Here is a 20315-nt window from a genome sequence, read left to right as displayed (position 1 = left end):
TCATTAATGAAGTTTCCCTTTAATAAATCATTGAGGATCAAGAGCTGACCATTGGGGTGTACATCATTAGTTGCATCTTTCCTGTCTGAAAAAGACCTGCTCATTCAACTCTCTGACTTTGATGTGATCCCACTCCTCAGTCCAGATTGGCACACTTGGCAATACCCTGTGTTCTTGTGCATAAGCCTTCTATGTGGCATCAATTGCCTTCAGGAAATCCAAATGCATTAAATCAACAGGTATCCCTCTTTCGACTCTACGTGTTATATCCTTGAACTCTTAAAAAAAATTGTTAAACATAATTTTTTATAAAGTATTGGTGACTTGATACAATTAAGCTTCTCTAAATGATTAGTTATTTCTTCCTTGATTATAGACTCCAATGTCATGCCAACAAATTATATTAAACAAACCAGCCTATAATTTCCTGCACTTCCTCCTCTTCCCCCCCCTCCCCCACCTGAATAAGCTCCCATATTCATGGTTTTCCAATCCATTGGTGCCTTCCTGGAAATTAGAGGAGCTATAAACCATGTACCGTACCCCTTCTGTGATCTCAGCTGCCCTCCGACTCTTCCACCACATGCTTACCCAGACCCACTTTTACAGCCACGTATCCTGTATCTCTTTCACCAATCAACTTCCCAGCTCTTTACCTCATCCTTCCCCCTCCCAGTTTCACCTTGTGTTTCTCTCCCCCTCGCCCCAGCTTTTAAATCTACTCCTCATCCTCTTTTCTCCAGTCCTGCCAGAGGGTTTCAGCCCGCAACGTCAATGTCAACTGCCTGACCTGCTGAGTTTCTCCAGAATTTTGTGTGTGTTACTTGGATTTCCAGCATCTACAGTTTTTTGCTTTAAACCTCTTGGGTGCAGAACATTGGACACTGGTGATTTTTTTTGTCTTTAGTTCCATCATGTTTTTTTCTAATAACTTGTTCCTTTTTGATTGAGAACATTATAATTTCTTCCTTTTTGCTTAAAACTAACCTGTCTGTTATGTGGAGAATGTTTGCAGTGTCTCTCAGTGAGAAGACTTACTAACTATTGATTACCATTTTCTGCCCTTTCCTCATTTCACACTATTAGTTCCACAGACTTACTTTCCTAGAGATCCATACTTATGTTCCTTTTCAAAAAATATATCTACTGATGTTTTTTGCAAGTTTACTTGCAATAGCAATTTTCTCCCTTGTGAGATTTATGGTCTTTTGCTACTGGTTCCTGAAAAACTAATCTCTAATGCTTTGGAATCATCTGGATACTTCTGTTGTATTTCTCTGGAATCCTTTTTATTCAGTATTTTCCTTGACCCCTTTCAATAATCATGGACCATTCACCTCTGTCTCAAAGTCCCTCTTTCTGCTGACGACTATGATATAAAATATCTGCCACTGACCTTTTTTTTACCCTATTTTCAAAATCCACTCTGGACAGCTGTTCTGTCAAACCTTGGTTATTGTTCTTTTTAAAGGTGAGGGCACTGAAAACTAAAGGACAATTGTTTCAAAAATGTGAAATCGGGCACAGCAGCTGTTTCAGCTTTTGGCAAGCAATTAATCACACCAAATTTCACTGGATTTTAAATGCTGATAAGGATTCAATGAAAAGAATGCTTGAAAAGCATTGTAAATGTTGTATGGAAAAGAAAGCTCCCTTGTAATTCCACTCGTGATTGTTGCAACATTCATGAGGCTACCTGCATTCATTAACAGAAAAAATGATTTTCCACCACGTGAGGATATATTTACAAAGCAGTTTCATGTTTCAGCTGGAGTTCTTTTTACACACAATTCCTGCCTGCTTTTGTAATACAGCACAACAGTAAAGCTCCCATAATCTGCCATGCTCAGAATTTTGACAGTACTGGATGAGCAGGTTTTCTAGACTATTGGATGTTAATCTTCTCAATACACTTAATTTTTTTCAGTGGTTCAATGGTTCAATTTAATATCAGAGAATGTATACAGTATACAGTCTGAAATCCTTACTCTTCGCAGACGTCAACAAAACAGAGAGGAAAAACCCCAAAGAAAGAATGACAGGAAAACATTTGAACCCGCCCCCTGTTTACTCCAGCAAAAGCATCAGCCCCCATCCCTACTATGCATTAGCAAGCCCCTGGAGATCATGATCCAGAGTTTATCAAAAACTGCTGTTCAAACCAACATCTCAAAAGGCTATCTCACTAGAGAGAGAGTTCCTCTCTTCTGCCACAGTGAGAGGGGAGACAAAAAAAAACTCACTGTTTCAATGTTACTATCTGTAGTGTCACTTATTCGAGTTCCCCAACTTGAGAATCAGTAAACTCTCTCTCACCACTGACAGAGAGAGAGAGAGAGAGAGAGAGAGAGAGAGAGAGAGAGATCATTTGAGTGCAGAGGCCTCCAATAGCCACGCCCACAGAAGTTGACCTGGGACCGGTTGGCTGGCGTTTACAGGATTTCCTTTTTTGTGGAACAGCACATATCGGCAGATGGGACGCATGGTGGAAACACACATCAAGGAGCACAGGAGGGGTATTCATTTCGGTTGCCTAGAGAAATTGGTGGTAGCAGAACACTGTATTCGCAATAGCCGTAGGATTAACTGTGATGGCACAGAACTACTGTGCTGTGCCAGTGGCTTTTGAGGCTGCCTGGTAAAGGAAGCTATTGAAATAAAACTGGAGAAAAAGAATTAGAATTATAACAAAGATAAAGATTTCACTCTAAGTAAGAACTGGAATTCAATTGTAAAAAAGGTGAGTGAACGGAAACCTGATTGGCTGAGGACTAACCAATCAGGAGGGATGGACTATGGGGATGTAAGTACTACTGACTAGGTATGCCCATGCATCATCCCTGAAGATGGCAGAGTTTGTCATTGAAACATCGGTTGTAGTCGATACCTGTACCTGGCTGGAATCCTGAGAAGAGCTTATTTGTCATGTATGCTAGGAAAGCATCAGATCTTTTCCCATGAGAAAGAAAATTTTCTGAAGTGGATTTGTATTTTCTTTACAACCGTGTCATTGATAGTTTAAAACTTGGTGACATTCTGTAACCTCCAAATTTCTAAGTAGCATGAGTTTGAGATTTTTCATATAACCCATCATTTAATAAATACTAGCATTTAGATTATATATCTTAATGTGCCTCAGTTTTAGTATAATATTTCCCTAAAACAAGCATCAACATGCTAATTTGCAAAGTTTGTTTAATTGTTTTTACAGAGAGAGGGCAAACTGAGGCAGGCATTTGTAGGTAAAATAGCAAACTGAGTCAACTAATCTGGTACTTACCTAATTACATGTAAACTCAATTAAAAATGGTTAAGGAGTACTCTTATTCATTTATGTGTATATTTGTGATATTAAAATAATTTTATTAAATTTTTATTTAAAGCCACTGGGAACACAACTGATCAACGTTTATTGTAGCCCCAATGACCAGATGCTTTGGGCCACTGACAATCGTGGAAATGTGCATGTTCGAATTGGAATAACAGAAGCCATGCCTGTAGGAACTAATTGGGAGCATGTGCCAGGTAGAAGTAGAAATCATTTATCCCATAATGTTCTTGGCTACTTCATCTGTTGTCTATATCAGATCTATTAATGCTGAGCCGCAGTAATTTTTGAAGAACATGTTTAGCGATCTCTGGCACAATTTTCCTCTAGTAGAATTTGTCAGATTATCATTCAGACCACTTCAGTTTGTCTCCCTAATTTCTTTAGGGTATTTGATTCTAAACTACCAGATGATCTATATGCCTTACTTTTATGTGATCTTTAACGCCATTCCCACTAGTTTTCTCTGGTTCTATAATCCATTACCAACCACAGGGGCTTGCTAAGTTACAAATGACTTGACTTGTATAAATCTGACGTTACACATATTCTCCCAAAAGTATTTCTTAATTTAGTAATAATGAAATGTCTCATGGTGTTTATCAATAAATGGATGTAGTGTATGTTCCATTAGTTTAACTATTAGTAGTGTCAATGAACTGCAATAATTATAGCAAGTATACCTAGAAGGATAGAGTATGCATTACAAAAGAAAACGGCATTTCAGAATTATGGAGAAATCTTGTGTAACCCAGGGACTGCCTGTACTATGAGGCATGATACCGATGGTGGAAACCCAGTAAGTCAGGCACATTTATGGAAGAAGAAACAGAATTAATGTTTTGAGTACAAAACACTTTGTCAAAACTGGCCAGTTTTGATAAAGTGTGAGACATGAAACAGTAAGTTTCCCTTTTCATAGACCAGCTGAGAATTTCTACAATTTTTTCTATTTCATTTCAAATTTCAAGCATTTTTAATTTAATTTTAATGATACTTTTAACAGTTTTACCATTATCTTGCCCTCCACTGTAATATCTCCAGCATTATCTTACAAGAGATACATCTTTACTATAACATTGTGCTATATTGTATCTTCAGGCAACTAATTTTTTATTTATCGTTCTTCTTGGCCTTTAGATTCCATTTCTACATATTTATTCTGAATTGTTATTATCTACCATGTAAATGCTATCTCTTTTAATGTTCTTTATCCAGAACTTCAGTATTTTGTTTCCTTTATTGAACTGTTTATGAACTTTATTACTTCTAATATCTGTTTGGGTATTTCCTCATAGTGCTCTAATTCTGTTGTTTTTAATTTCATTCTGGACAAGGTTCCTTTCTGGGTTTTTTTTTCTCTCTTCTTGTGCACTCCCTGATTTTGATAAAAACTCTTGTTTCCCAGATATCTCACGATTATTATATTGCCAACTTCCCCTGCTTTCTTAAACAAAAGCAAGTTAAATTGTGTTTCCTCCTCCACTGAAATGTAGCTGAAGGTTGATCTATACTGATAGATCATGTTTTTAAGGAATGATTTAAATAATTGGGTCAGCAGGAGGAATTATCTGCTCCTTGGTAAATTTGTTTTGGTTTCAATCTTTCTTCCACAAATCCTGCAATATTTAGAAAGGCTCTAAACATAAACCAGGAAATTATAGGCCAGTGAGACTGACATCAGTAGTGGGAAAGTTATTGAAGGATATTCTAAGAGTCCGGATATATAAATGCTTGGATAGACTTAGACTGATTAGGTTTAGTCATTTTTTTTTGTCCGTTGTAGGTCATGGCTAACAAATCTTACAGTTTTTTGAGGAAGTTACCGGGAAAGTGGATGAAGAGAAAGCAGTGGGTGTTGTCGACATGGACTTTAGCCAGGCATTTGACAAGGTCTCACATGGGAGCTGGTCAAGAAGGTTCAGTCACTGAGCATTCAAGATAAGGTAGTCATTTGGATTAGACATAGGTTTAGTGGGAGAAGTCAGTGAGTGGTGGTAGATGGGTGCCTCTCTGACTGGAGGCATGTGACCAGTGCAGTACCGCAGAGATCGATGCACGGTCCGTTGTTGTTTGTCATCTATATCAATGATCTGGATGACAATGTGGTCAACTAGATCAGCAAATTTGCAGATGACTTCAAGATTACGAGTGTAGTGGACAGTGAAAAAAGCTATCATGGCTTGCAGATGGATCTGGACCAGCTGAAAAAATAGGCTGAAAAATGGCAGATGGAATTTAATGCAGAGTGTTGCACTTTGGTAGGACCGACCAGGTTAGATCTTACACAGTGAACAGTAGGACACTGAGGAGTGTGGTAGAAGACAGTGATCGGGGCATGCAGGTTCATAATTCATTGAAGGTGATGTCACGAGTAGATACGGTCGTAAAGAAAGCTTTTGGCACTTTGGCCTTTATAAATCAAAGTACTGAGTACAGGAAATGGAATGTTATGTTGAAGTTGTATAAGACATTGGTGAGGCCTAATTTGGAGTACTGTGTGCAGTTTTAGTCACCTAGCTACAGAAAAGATGTAAACAAAGTAGAAAGAGTACAGAGAAAATTTACAAGGATGTTGCCAGGTTTGGAGGACCTGAATTAAAAGGGAAGATTGAACAGGTTAGGGCTGCATTTGTTAGAATATAGAAGATTGAGAGGAAATTTGGTAGAAGTATACAAAATTATGACTGGTATAGATATGGTAAATGCAAGCAGGCTTTTTCTATTGATATTGATGTTGGGTGCGATGCCAACCAGAGGTCATGGGTTAAGGGGGAAAGGTGAAAAGTTTAAAGGGAAGATGAGGAGAAACTTCTGCACTCAGAGGGTCTTGAGAGAATGGAATGAGCTGCCAGCACAAGTGGTACATACAAGCTTGATTTCAACACTTAAGCAAAGTGTGAATAGGTACGTGGATGGTATGGGCATGGAGGGTTATGGTCCCAGTGCATGTCATAGAAACATAGAAAACATACAGCACAATACAAGCCCTTCAGCCCATGATGTGTGCCGAACATCGTACGTATTTAGAAATTACCTATGGTTACCCATAGCCCTCTATTTTTCTAAGCTCCATGTACCTATTCAAGAGTCTATTAAAAGACCCTATTGTATCGGCCTCCACCACCGTTGCCAGCAGCCCATTCCACACACTCACTACTCTCTGCATAAAAAAAACTTACCCCTTCCAAGCACCTTAAAACTGTACCCTCTCGTGTTAGCCATTTCAGCCCTAGGATAAAGCCTCCGACTATCCACACGATCAAAGGCTCTCATCATCTTGTACACCTTCATCAGGTCACCTCTCATCCTCTGTCACTCCAAGGAGAAAAGGCCAAGTTCACTCAACCTATTCTCATAAGGCACGCTCCTAATCCAGGCAACATCCTTGTAAATCTCCTCTGCACCCTTTCTATAGTTTCCAGGTCCTTCCTGTATTGAGGTGACCAGAACTGAGGACAGTACTCCCAAGTGAGGTCTGACCAAGGCCCTATATAGCTGTAATATTACCTCTTGGCTCTTGAACTCAGTCTCATGGTTGATAAAGGCCAATATGACATATGCCTTCTTAACTACACAGCATCTTTGAGCATCCTTTGGACTCAGACCCCGAGATCCCTCTGATCCTCCACACTGCGAAGAGTCTTACCATTAATATTATATTCTCCCATCATATTTGACCTTCCAAAATGAACCATCTCACACTCATCTGGGCTGATCTCCATCTGCCGCTTCTCAGCCCAGTTTTGCATCCTATCAATGTCCCGCTGTAACCTCTGACAGCCCTCCACACTATCCACAACACCTCCAACCTTATTGTCATCAGCAAATTTACTAACCCATCCCTCCACTTCCTAATCCAGATCATTTATAAAATTCATGAAGAGTCGGGGTCCCAGAACAGATCCCTGAGGCACCCCACTGATCACTGACCTCCATGCAGAATATGACCCGTCTACAACCACTCTTTGTCTCTGCGGGCAAGCCAATTCTAGATCCACAAAGCAATGTCCCCTTGGATCCCATGCCTCCTTTCTTTCTCAATAAGTCTTGCATGGGGTACCTCATCAAATGCCTTGCTGAAATCCGTATACACTACATCTACTGCTCTACCTTCATCAATGTGTTTAGTCACATCCTCAAAAAATTCAATCAGGCTCGTACGGCACGACCCGTCTTTGACAAAGCCATGCTGTCTATTTCTAATCGTATTATGCCTCTCCAAATGTTCATAAATGTTGCCTCTCAGGATCTTCTCCATCATCTTACCAACCACTGAAGTAAGACTCACTGGTCTATAATTTCCAGAGCTATCTCTACTCCCTTTCTTGAATAAGGGAACTACATCTGCAAACCCCGCATTGATGATGCAAAGATCATCACCAGAGGCTCAGCAATCTCCTCCCTCACCTCCCACAGTAGCCTGGGGTATATCTCGCCCGGTCCTGGTGACCTATTCAACTTGATGCTTTCCAAAGGCTCCAGCACATCCTCTTTCTTAATGTCTCTATGCTCAAGCTTTTCAATCCACTGTAAGTCATCCCAACAATCGCCAAGATCCTTTTCCGTAGTGAATACTGAAGCAAATTATTCATTAAGTATCACCATTACCTCCTCCAGTTCCATACACACTTTTCCACTGTCACACTTGATCGGTCCTATTCTCTCACATCTTATCCTCTTGCTCTTCACGTACTTGTAGAATGCCTTGGGATTTCCTTAATCCTGCTCGCCAAAGCTTTCTCATGGCTCCTTCTGGCTCTCATAATTTCATTTTTCATTTTCAGTTTTCATTTTTCAGCTCCTTCCTGTTTGCCTTATAACTTTCTAGATCTCTATTATTACCTGATTTTTTTGAACCTTTCATAAGCTTTTCTTTTTGACTAGATTGTTAACTGCCTTTGTATGCCACGGTTCCTGTACCTAACCATCCTTTCCCTGTTTCATTGGAATGTACCTATGCAGAACACCATGCAAATATCCCCTGAACATTTGCCACATTTCTGCCGTACTTTTCCCTGAGAACATCTGCTCCCAATTTATGCTTCCAAGTTCGTGCCTGATAGCTTCATATTTTCCCTTACTCCAATTAAATGCTTTCCTAACATATCTGTTCCTATCTCTCTCCAGTGCTATGGTAAAGGAAACAGAATTGTGATCACACTCGCCAAATGCTCTCCCACTAAGAGACCTGACACCTGACCAGGCTCATTTCCCAATACCAGATCAAGTACAGCCTCTCCTCTTGTAGGCTTATTTACAAACCCCTTTTCCAGAAAAGTTGGGATATTTTCCAAAATGCAATAAAAACAAATAATCTGTGATATGTTAATTCATGTGAACCTTTATTTAACTGACAAAAGTACAAAGAAAAGATTTTAAATTGTTTTACTGACCAACTTGATTGTATTTTGTAAATATACACAAATTTAGAATTTGATGGCTGCAACACACTCAACAGAAGTTGGGACAGAGGCATGTTTACCATTGTATTACATCACCTTTCCTTTTAATAACACTTTTTAATTGTTTTGGAACTGAGGATACTAATTGTAGTAGATTTGCAATTGGAAATTTTGTCCATTCTTGCTTGATATAAGACTTCAGCTGCTCCAACAGTCCATGGTCTCTGTTGTCTGATTCTCCTCTTCATGATGCGCCGTACATATTCAATAGGACATAGATCTGGACTGGCAGTAGGCCAGCCACGCTGTTGTAGCTCGTGCAGAATGTGGTCTGGCATTGTCCTGCTGAAATAAGCATGGACGTCCCGGGAAGAGACTTCGCCTTGATGGCAACATATGTCTCTCTAAAATCCTAATATACATCTCAGAGTCAATGGTACCTTCACATACATGCAACACACCCATGCCGTGGGCACTGATGCACCCCCATACCATCACAGATGCTGGCTTTTGCATCTTTCACTGATAACAATCAGGACGGTCGTTTTCATCTTTGGCACAGAGAACTTGACGCCCATTTTTTCCGAAAACTAGCTGAAATGTGGACTCATCTGACTATAGCACACGGTTCCACAGTCTTTCAGTCCATCTGAGATGAGCTCGAGCCCAGAGAACCCGCTGGTGTTTTTGCATAGAGTTAATGTATGGCTTCCTCCTTGCAGAATACAGTTTCAAGTTGCACTTCTGGATACAGCGACGGACTGTGTTAAGTGACAATGGTTTTTCGAAGTACTCCCGAGCCCAGGTGGCTATAATTGTCACAGTAGCATGATGGTTCCTTAGGCAGTGCTGCCTGAGGGCTCGAAGATCACGCGCATTCAACAGTGGTTTCTGACCTTGCCCTTTACATACTGAGATGTCTCTGAATTCTCTGAATCTTTTCACAATATTATGTACTGTAGGTGTTGAAAGACCTAAGTTCTCTGCAATCTTGCATTGGGAAATGTTCCTTTTGAACTGACTAACAATTCTCTCACGAATTTTGGCATAGAGGGGTGAGCCACGACCCATCCTTGCTTGCAAAGACTGAGCCTTTGATGGACGCTACTTTTATACCCAGTCATGATACCTCACCTGCTACCAATTAGCCTACTTAATGTGGAGTCTTCCAAACCGGTGTTACTTGAATATTCTGTGCACTTTTCAATTTTATTTTAACTCTATCCTAATTTTTGTTGAGTGTGTTGCAGCCACGAAATTCTAAATTTGTGTATATTTACAAAATACAATCAAGTTGGTCAGTAAAACTATTGAAAATCTTTTCTTTGTACTTTTGTCAGTTAAATAAAGGTTCATGTGAATTAACATATCACAGATTTTTGGTTTTTATTGCATTTTGGAAAATATCCCAACTTTTCTGGAAATGGGGTTTGTACATATTGTGTCAGGAAACCTTTCTGAACGCACCCAACAAACTCAACCTCATCTAAACCCCTTGCTCTAGGGAGAGACCAATCAATATTTGGGAAGTTTAAACTCTTCCATCACGACAACCCTATTATTACTGCATATCAATGGGAGTAGGCAGTTTACATGGTTTTGGCATGGACTAGGTGGGGTGAAAGGTCTGTTTCTGGGCTGTATGTTTCTATGACTAATGAAAATCTGCTTTAATATTGCAAACAATATCTTGTCAAATGTTTTTTACAGGTTTGCAGGCAAGTCAACTAACTGTGAGCAACAGAACCGTTTGGGTCCGTTGTTCTAATGGGGATATAGCACGTCGTTATGGAATAACGAACAAAAATCCTCCAGGCGATTATTGGAAAAAAATTCCGGGCAATGTGGCTTGCATAACCGGTAAGCTGGTAGTAAATGTGGTCAAATACTAATTTTCCCAATAAATACTTGTATGATGAGAAAAGAGATGGTGGGTGCTGGAATCTGGCAGAAATATTTTTGGTGTACACATCAAGTTTTGTTTGGAGTGGCATCCCTGGTCAGTCCAGCAATTATTATCTGCCTCTAATTTGAGAAATTGCCATGAAATGGATTTCTTGAACATATGCAGTCCTTTTAGTGAAGATATGTCACAATGCTGTTAGACAAATAGATCCAGTGACTATGAAGGGAGTATATTTTAGTTCCATGTCTAAATTGTGTGTGACCTCTATGGGAATCTGTGGGTAGTGGTGTTCCCATGTGCTGCTGCTGGGTTGAACCAGCAGATTGGTGGTGGTGGGGGGGGGGGGTTGGTGAGTGCTGTTTGAGTAGCCTAGGTTAGTAATTACATTTCATTTTATAGATGGTACAAAATGCAGTAACAGTGGTGAAGGAAATGAACGTTAATGGTGGTGGATTGTGTGTTGATCGACAGGCTGCTTTGTCACGGGTGGATCGAGGTTCCTGGGTGTTTTTGAGTCTCTGACACTATGTGTGACATTACAGTACAGAAACAGATGCTTCGCCCATCTAGTCCATGCCAAACTTATCCGGCCTAGTCCCATTAACCACGCATGGACTGTAGCCTTTCATAACTCTCCCATCCATATACATCCAAACTGCTCTTAAATGTTGCAGTTGTTCATGTTCAATTATCATTCAATCATACACAAATATAGACAGTCAAAACAGGTTTCCTCCGGGGTGTTGAACCCACATCCACCACTTCTGCTGGTAGTTCATTCGACACTCGCACCACCCTCTGAGTAAAGAAGTTTCCCCTCAGGTTCCCCTTAAATATTTTCCTTTCACTCTTAACCTATGAACTCTAGTTTTATTCTCACCTAACCTTAGAGGAAAAAGCCTGCTTTCAGTTACCCTATCTATACTCATAATTTTGTATACTCTTTCTCTGTCAAATATCCACTCATTTTCCTGTGCTCCAGGAAAACTATCCTAACCTATTCAACCTTCCCTCAGGTCCTCAAATCCAGTCAACATCCTTATAAATTTTTTCCATACTCTCTTTCAATCTTATTAATAGTTTTCCTATAGGGAGGTGACCAGAGCTGCACATAATTCACCAACAATAAAACTTATGCAACTTCAACATTATATCCCAATTGCTGTACTCAGCACTCTGATTTATGGAGGCCAATGTGCAATGAGTCAATGATCTTCTAATTAGAGATCTTGTTGGAAAGAGTGATCACACTATGATTGAATTTCCCATACAAATGGAGAGTGCCATAGCTTGATCTAATATGGTGTACTGTATAAAACCTTTTGCTATCTTCTGTGTTGCTTCTTGAAGTTTCTTCAATCTTCCAGTTTCCTTCTACTCCTGGTGACTTCGTATGCATGAGCTTTTAGTTTGATGCTTTCTTTTATTTCCTTAGTTCTCCAAGACTGGCTCTGTCTAAACTTACTTGCCTGACTTTTAATTGCAATGTATTTCTGTTGCATACTGTGAAAAATCACTCTGAAACTCTTCCTTTTCTTCATCCACTCCATCATATAGCCCATGTTTCCAGTCTACACCAGTTAGCTCCTCCCTTATCCCTTGCAGCCTCCCTCAATCAGGAAATTCTGATGACATTTTGAAATGCAACACATACAGCGCCTTTAAAAAGTATTCACCCTTCTTGAAGGTTTTATGTTTTATTGTTTTACAACACTGAATCGCAGTGGATTTAATTTGGCTTTTTTGACACTGATCAACAGGAAAAGATTCTTGTGTGTCAAAATAAAAACAGATCTCTACAAAGTGATCTAAATTAATTTAAATATAAAATACAAAATAATTGACATAAGTATTCACCACCCTTTAATATGACACACCAAGTTATCACTAGTGCAGCCAATTGGTTTTAAAAGTCACATAATTAGTTAAATGGAGATCTGTTTTTGGAGACCTGTGTGCAGTCAAGGTATTTCAATTGACTGCAGTAGAGATACACCTGTATTGGGAAGGTCAAATTGGATGAGTCAGCATCCTGGCTGACAAAAGAACACTCCAAGCAACTCCACGAAAAGGTTATTGAAAAGAACAAGTCAGGAGGTGAATGCAAGAAATTTTCCAAGTCACTGAATATCCCTTAGAATACAGTTAAGTCAATCATCAAGAAATGGAAAGAATACGGCACAGCTGTAAATTTTCCTAGAGCAGTCCATCCTTAAAAACTGAGTGACCATGCAAGATGGGGACAAGTAAGAGAGGCCACCAAGAGTCCTATGACAACTCCGGAGGAGTTACAGGTGTCAGTGGCTGAGATGGGAGAGACAAAATGTTGCCCAAGTGCTTCACCAGTGGCAGCTTTATGGGATAATGGCACGAAATATTGGCTAGAGTTTGCCAGAAGGCATGGTGGAGACTCTGAAATCAGCTGGAAGAAGCTTCCATGGTCTGATGAAACCGAAATTGAGCTTTTTAGCCATGAGACTAAATGCTATGTTTGGCATAAGCCAAACATTGCACATCATCAAAAACACACCATCCCTACCGTGAAGCATAGGTGGTTGCTGCATCATGCTGTGGGGATGCTCCATTGCAGCAGATCCTGGAAGGCTTGTGAAAGTAGAGGGTAAAATGAACGCAGCAAAATACGGGGGAATCCTGGTGAAAAACTTGATGCAGTCTGCAAAAGAACTGCGACTTAGGAGAAGATTTCTTTTTCAGCAAGACAATGACCCCAAGCATAAAACCAATGCTTCATTGATTGCTTAAAAACAACGAAGTTATTGTCCTGGAGTGATTAAAACAGAGTCCAGACCTCAATCCAATTGAGAATTTATGACTGGACTTGAAAAGGGCTGTTCACTCATGATCCCCATGCAATTAGAAAGAGCTTGAGCAGTTTTGTAAAGAAAAATGGGGGAAATTGCAGTGTCCGGATGTGCAAAGCTGATACAGACCTATTCACACAGATTCAATGCACTAATTGCTGCCAAAGGTGCATCTACAAAATACTGATTTGAAGAAGGTGATTATTTATGCACTCAATTATTATGTGTTTTATATTTGTCATTAATTTAGATCACAGTAGAGATCTGTAACAAGAGAAAATCTGCAGTCACTGGCAATCCAAGCAATGTTGGAGGAACACAGCAGGCCAGGCAGCATCTGTGGAAAAGAGTACAGTTGATATATGTAGTTCTGGTATCCTTGCTTGAGGGGAGATATACAGGCTTTGGAGGCAGTGTTGTGGAGGTTCACCGGATTGATTCTGGAGATGGGGGAAATTAGCCTGTAAGGAAAGATCGAGTTGCCTGGGACTTTACTTACTGGAATACAGAAGAATGAGAAAGGGTCTTATAGAAACATATTAAATTATGAAAAAGATAGATAAGATAAAGGTAGGAAAGTTGTTTCCATTGGTACATGAGATTAGAACTAGGGGACATAGCCTCAGGATTTGGGGAAATGGATTTAGAATGGAGATGAGGAGAAACTGCTTTCTCAGAGAGTAGTGAATCTGTGGGATTCTCTTCCCAAGTGACATAGCAGCTACCTCATTAAATATACTGCATATAAGACACAGTGCCATATAAGAAGGTGGTTGGGAAACAGAAGTAAGAGTATTAGCTCAGTAGTACTTGGCAACTGGAAAAACATAATATGGTTAATGGTTATCAGGAGAAGGCAGGTAGGTGGAGCTGAGTTCATGGCCAGATCAGTCATGATCATATTGAATGACGGAGCGGGCTTGATGGGCCATTTGGCCTATTTGTGCTCCAATTTCTCATGTTCTTATGAAATGTTTTACTGTTTCAGGAGAAATATCACTTACCCAGGCACTAAACTGCCCTTGTAGCCATAATATTCATATGGATAATCCAGTTGAGTTTCTGATCAGTGGTAACCCCACACCCTCAGGATGTTCATGATTGGAACACTAAGTGATGAATGTACCAGTGTATAGCAGGAGTAGACACTGTGTATTTAATATACCAATAATATCTGGGTAATATATATACATTGATTAAGCATTGTTTGTTTAAATAATTCCTCACGGCTATATGTACAAAGTACAGGAATGGTATACATTATCACTGTGTCATATGCATGTGCCTCGCTTAAAGCAAAACCAAAGTTAGATACATTATTCCTGGCTGTGTGTTTTTGCTTTGTTAGTGTAATAGTTTGAAGTCACAAAGCATACTGGTCAGAGAAATTTGATCATTCATTTTGTTAAAAATATGTTGATCACCATACAAGGACTCAAGCAGTTGAATAGCCTAGTAATTACTATTGTTACGTACCCCATAACTGGGTGTCTTACCAGCAAAGATAGAAGTGTCCGTTGGAGTCTGGTACTATTTTCAAAACAGTGTTTATTAGTAAAATATACCAATCAATATCAACAATGCAAATATACAGATAATACACATTAGCAATACTAAACCTAAAAGTGTGGGTATAATAATAATCAATAATAAACAAGCTCTATCGTTGTCTAGGGGATAATGAATTATCATGGGAAAGTATAAAGTTCAGTTCAGTTCATGTAGGCTGAGGTAGTTGTTGGTTCTTTTGTTGTAACCGTTGGAGGGAGAGAGAGAGAGAGAGAGTGAGCAAACAGTTACAGCTACAGTCAGTCAAACCTTCCTTTACTTTCTTGATCCGTCGATGTGTTGTTGTGGCCATTCAGGTATGACCCCTCTGTCCTTTAGCTAGACCGTTCTTCTGTGGTGGACTCGTCACCCAGGCAGGGGTGGACACACACACAAACCCCCACCGGCCCTGCTATAAACACTGCGTTAAACTGACCGATCCTTTGTTCGGTCTCCGATGCCCCACACCTTCACGTGGATTCCAACACTTAAGCAGTGCTCACTAGTGTTGCTCCCGGTGTGTCTGAGGGGTGTCTCCCCAGACCTCACTTTTATCCCTACTCACGGGGTCTCAGGCGTAAAAAATCAGTTTTGAATGGCTTAGTCCATCAAACCAGCCCACTCCGGCTGTCCACTGAGGAATTTTAATGAACAGAATGGTACCAAGTAAACAGCCCTCTCCGGAGCCATAAGACTTACAGGAGTCATAATATGGTGGAACAACAAGTCTCTTTCTCCCTGTGTTATCTCTCCCTTATCTGAAGCAAATGTTCCAGTCCAAGTATGTTTTTGTTCCATCTCTTTCTCTCTCATTAGCAGCATGGCAACAGTAACAGTTTGTAATTCTCCCAGGGGAGGGGGACATGGGCAACCCTGCACCCTTCTGCCCATCAGAGTTGTTCATCCTTCGTAACACTATATATGTGTATGTGTGCACATTTAGTTTTTTGAGAAAAGTGAATGCTTGAGCTAAATATCTACATGGTTGAACCAATAATATTTTTAAATATTTTATTTTGCATATTACAAGTGGTCAGCATTCATAGCAGTAAAGCTCATTCTACTTAGAGTTCCATGCTGAGATCTGAAGTATGTATCTTATAAGTTTGAATGTGTAATCAGCCCCTCTCACTGAGGACAGCCTGCTATGAGATCATCTATTGCAGGATACTGTATATAGCCAAAGACAATTCCAAATGCATCTCATTGTGTAAATATAAAGTTTTTTGTGAAATCCATTTTTGCTTGGTGTAAGTTAACAGTGGCTTTCTGATATCAAATCTAGCCCTTTACAAAAGATGGTGACAATTCAAGGTTTTGGTGGAGGTTGGGGAGTTTAGCAGGTTAGGGTTTCTTCTTTTGAGAGAGAACTAGCTATGTTTTTGGTTGAGCATAATGTACTTTCTGTTCCTCCATCTTGAATGTTAAACATGAACTCTTTCAACTGTTACAATTATCTCCACATAGCATTTCAAAATCTACACCTCTAGCAGGGTTTAATGTAATAATTTATATTAGATTTTTAAAAAGTCATACCACCCCTCTGTTCCATTTCATCATCTACAATTTATTCAAATATTTATTCCTCCAATCTGATTAATGAAGTCAATAAGAGTTGATTAATTAAAGATGTTTAAAAGCTTGTAAATTGATTAATATAACCATTTCAAGATTGCTTTATCCACTGTTGTCCTCGGATGCTGTTATGCTATCTTCTCACTACTGTGACATAATTACTTGGCAGTTGTGATAAGTGTACTTTACACATAACTTTTTTTTGAAAAACTAAATTACTTTTGCTGGAAATTCCTAACATAAGAAGATTAAAGTATTTAAACTTGTTTGGTGTATTTAGTGTTTGTTTTCAAATTGCTAATATCATGTATTGTTCTTTCTTCTTACATAGTAACTCCTCAAGATGAACTGTGGGGCATTGGTAATGGAGGATCCCTCCTTCAACGACTTACCAAGAATTTTAGCCATACAGGTTCACTGGTTAACCCGAACCGTAACGTTGGTTTGGGCCAATTTGATGACTTTGATGATGAATGGGAGATTATCTGAAGATTGGAAACATAATTTATTGCAGCATTAAGCCCATTTAATTAAACAGTTTACATTTACTTTCTGTACACAATTTTAAGCCTGTTAAGGTTAAATACTGCATTTGGTTAACGTGGTGTACTCATTTGTCCATTATTGTCACTAAGATTATATGGCTTTGGGATTTCTGCCACTATTGGTATACAAATTGCTACGTAATTCAATAAAGCAACTAAAGTACTTGGAGTCCTGCCTTTAGATTGGACAACCACTGCCAGAGTATGCTTCTGACAAAATATCATATTTGGACTGGCTTGGTTGCCAATCATTTACTAATCCATATAAACGCTTTAAATTGTTGCTGTTTGACATACCCACATGAACTGAATGGTTTGTTCATTGTTTTTTTCAGTCATATGGATTGAATGCATATTTTATAGAGCAAATTAATTTTTTGTTCAGTGATTCATTCTTTTTGTCGCTATAGTGAAAGCATGTCTATTTTCCCTAAACCTGCAGTCACCCTAAAACTCAGATTAATTTCTGTGACTGGAAGCCAGCAACCCTCAGTCTAAAAACACATTCTGTCATGGATTTTAAGAAATAAAACTTGGGTACGATCATTTTGCACAATAATGTCATAAAATAATTTGCAATTATTTTAAGTTTTAATGTATTGGTATCTGACAGTAAAAGCCCCAAAAATTCTAATTGTAGATATCAAAATAGTACATTACCAAAATGTTCTCTGGTTTAAAGTCTCTTAGAAATAAGTAGTACACTTGTTTAAATGTTACTGAATCTTCCAAAATTGCCTTATTAAATATTAATTACTGTAAATAATAAATGTGCACAACTATAGTGATAATTCGAGATTTTCATGAACTTTAACTTTTTTAACTCCTTTTTAAGTGACAGAAGCTGTCCATAAACAATAGCCAAAAATGATTAGTGATGCTTTTTGCCTAACCATTGCAAAAGTAACAAATAAATATTAACCAGATGTTTATGTACAGTTCAGATGCAGTTTCTGTATATTCTAAAAGGTTAGTTCAGTTGTAATTTGCACTTTGAGCAGTTGTAGTGAGTATTTTGAGGTAACATTATAAAGTGATTTCTTGCATTTATTATATGATATGTTATGTCCCATTGTATTGGGTATGACTAACATTTTTTCTGAAAATCTGTGAGTGAGTTTTCTTCAGTAACAATACAGATCAAAACATCCAAAAATTAATTCATCTTAGAAATTAAATATTCACAAACAATAGCACATTTTTTAAAAGCTAGTAGATGGAACATTAATTCAGTTGCCCAAACATTGCTAGTTTATTCAAAACATAGTCTTTATAACACAGCCTTTTTATTCAATTTTGTATACAAATCCTTTAAAGTTACAAGGGATTTGTGTAATCAGCATTATAGTTGTGTAACAGTACATGCCAGATTTCCAAATAAATATCTGGAAAAATGAAACTCCTGAAAGCCTGTTCCAAGCTCTGGTTGATACACTGCAGGGAATGAGAAGCCCACTTGACTGATCATTCACTTTCCCTTGGAATCCAATAAGTTAGATATTTGTTGAAATCTGTTTAAAAGTTTTATGGTTCTTAAGGAGTAGTTTCCATAGGTGAAACTGAAAATATTTAAAAATATAGAGAATTGGGTTTGCAAAATTATGTTTCAGTTTAGACCACATCAGTGGAACCATTTCTTGTTTTTATCAACTTTAATTAAAGTCCAGTCAAATGAATTTTTGTAATGTTGGTTCTCCCCATGACAATGTAACTGTGTGTGAACTGTAAATAATTACACTGAGCTGTTTGGATATTCTCTAACTGAAAATAATATATGTGAATGTGACACTAAGAAGCTAAATATGAAAATATTTAATTCCCCATGTCTTTCACACTTGGACATAAAACAGTATAAATTCAATGGGAAAATAAAGTTTAAAAAAAATATCAACTCCAATGGGAGTATTATAATTGCAAAAGTTTACAAAGTGGCAAAATTAGTTTGCATATCCAAATGGCTAGCCTGTGTGTGTGAACTGGTTTGCCACTTCTTGGTAAATGATACAGGAAATTTTGATGTATTTTAAAATAACTTCTTTCCTCAACTTAATTTTCATTCTTTGAAAGAATTGCAGCAATTATGTTCAATTGTTATATTAGATGCATTTTACAAATGTTAAATATTTTTAAGCTGTTTATAAAATGTCTTTGCAGTAGTACATCGTGTAAAATTTACAGTGATTGTTAATCCTGCGACTGAATTTTCAGTGAGAAATGTGCTGTCTTAAGACGTTCAAAGGATTGTACGCATTAACATTGTGTTGCAGCTTTACATGCTTGTGGCCTTTATTGAAATTTCATCTAAAATGTTTTGCTGTCCAGAATACTTGTAGATATTAAAATGTAAATTGTAGATAAATTGAGAGTCTTCGCTATGGCTGAATTCACAACAAAAAGCTCTGGGGTATTTAAACTATGCTATAATCTAAACTGTACTACATGCATGGTATTGTATATTTAAATTATTATTTAAATTTATTATGTTTTACATTTGTGTTTCAAGAGTAGTCTTGTTCCCAAAATACTACCTATACAGTACCTGTTTGCATAAGCTAGCAAAAATTAAATAAAAGAATTAAAAGATCTTTTTACATCTGTTTTGTATAATTTATTAAAATTCTTCCTTTTTTAAGCTAGAAATTCTGAAGCTGAAGTTAACTTTTTTTAAGAATTGAAGATGAATAATTGTACCCATTTGTCATTCATGCCCACTAACTAAATAAAGTTAATGATGAGAATCACCACCTTGAATTACTATAATGCTAATAGTGAATATCATTTTTCTGTTTCTTGCTGAGTTCTCGCATTTTAACAAAACAACAGTAAATGAAAAAGATAGATTTCCAAATTGAGATGGTGTGCGAATTGCAAGGGAATTTGGATGCATTGACATTCCCATTTATGTGTTCTCTGCAATTTAAAGCATATGACTTTGGAGCAGAATTAGGCCATTTGGCCCATTCACCTTCCTTTTTCCCCATAACCATTGGCGCCCTTACTAATCAAGCATCTATCAACCTGTGCTTCAAATATACCCAATGCCCAGACCTCCACACCGGTCTGTTGACAATGAATTCCTCACATTCACCACACTGTGGCTAAAGAAATTCCTCCTTCTATCCTGAGGCTGTGCCCTCCGGCCCTAGACTCCCTCACTGTAGGAAACATCCTGTCCACTTCCACTCT

The 20315-nt window shown here is 38.3% G+C and overlaps 1 protein-coding gene across 4 annotated transcripts in view; it reads left to right on the top strand.

The window, feature by feature from the left end:
• tecpr2 (tectonin beta-propeller repeat containing 2) overlaps window positions 1-19796 on the top strand; it is a 133736-nt gene extending 113940 nt beyond the window's left edge. For 3 of the 4 annotated variants that reach the window (XM_059958917.1, XM_059958911.1, XM_059958909.1), the window contains 3 exons: window positions 3384-3525; window positions 10444-10593; window positions 16916-19796. In XM_059958917.1, coding sequence (XP_059814900.1) covers window positions 3384-3525; window positions 10444-10593; window positions 16916-17073 — 450 coding nt within the window. In that variant the 3' untranslated portion in view covers window positions 17074-19796. The remainder of the gene's footprint in view (window positions 1-3383; window positions 3526-10443; window positions 10594-16915) is intronic. The other variant, XM_059958921.1, reaches the window with a different exon arrangement.
• Window positions 19797-20315: the final 519 nt, after the last annotated feature.

The sequence above is a fragment of the Hypanus sabinus genome, chromosome 2, assembly GCF_030144855.1.
Source record: "Hypanus sabinus isolate sHypSab1 chromosome 2, sHypSab1.hap1, whole genome shotgun sequence".
NCBI classification, from domain to species: Eukaryota; Metazoa; Chordata; class Chondrichthyes; order Myliobatiformes; family Dasyatidae; genus Hypanus; species Hypanus sabinus.
This window is presented reverse-complemented; position numbering and strand designations above follow the sequence as displayed.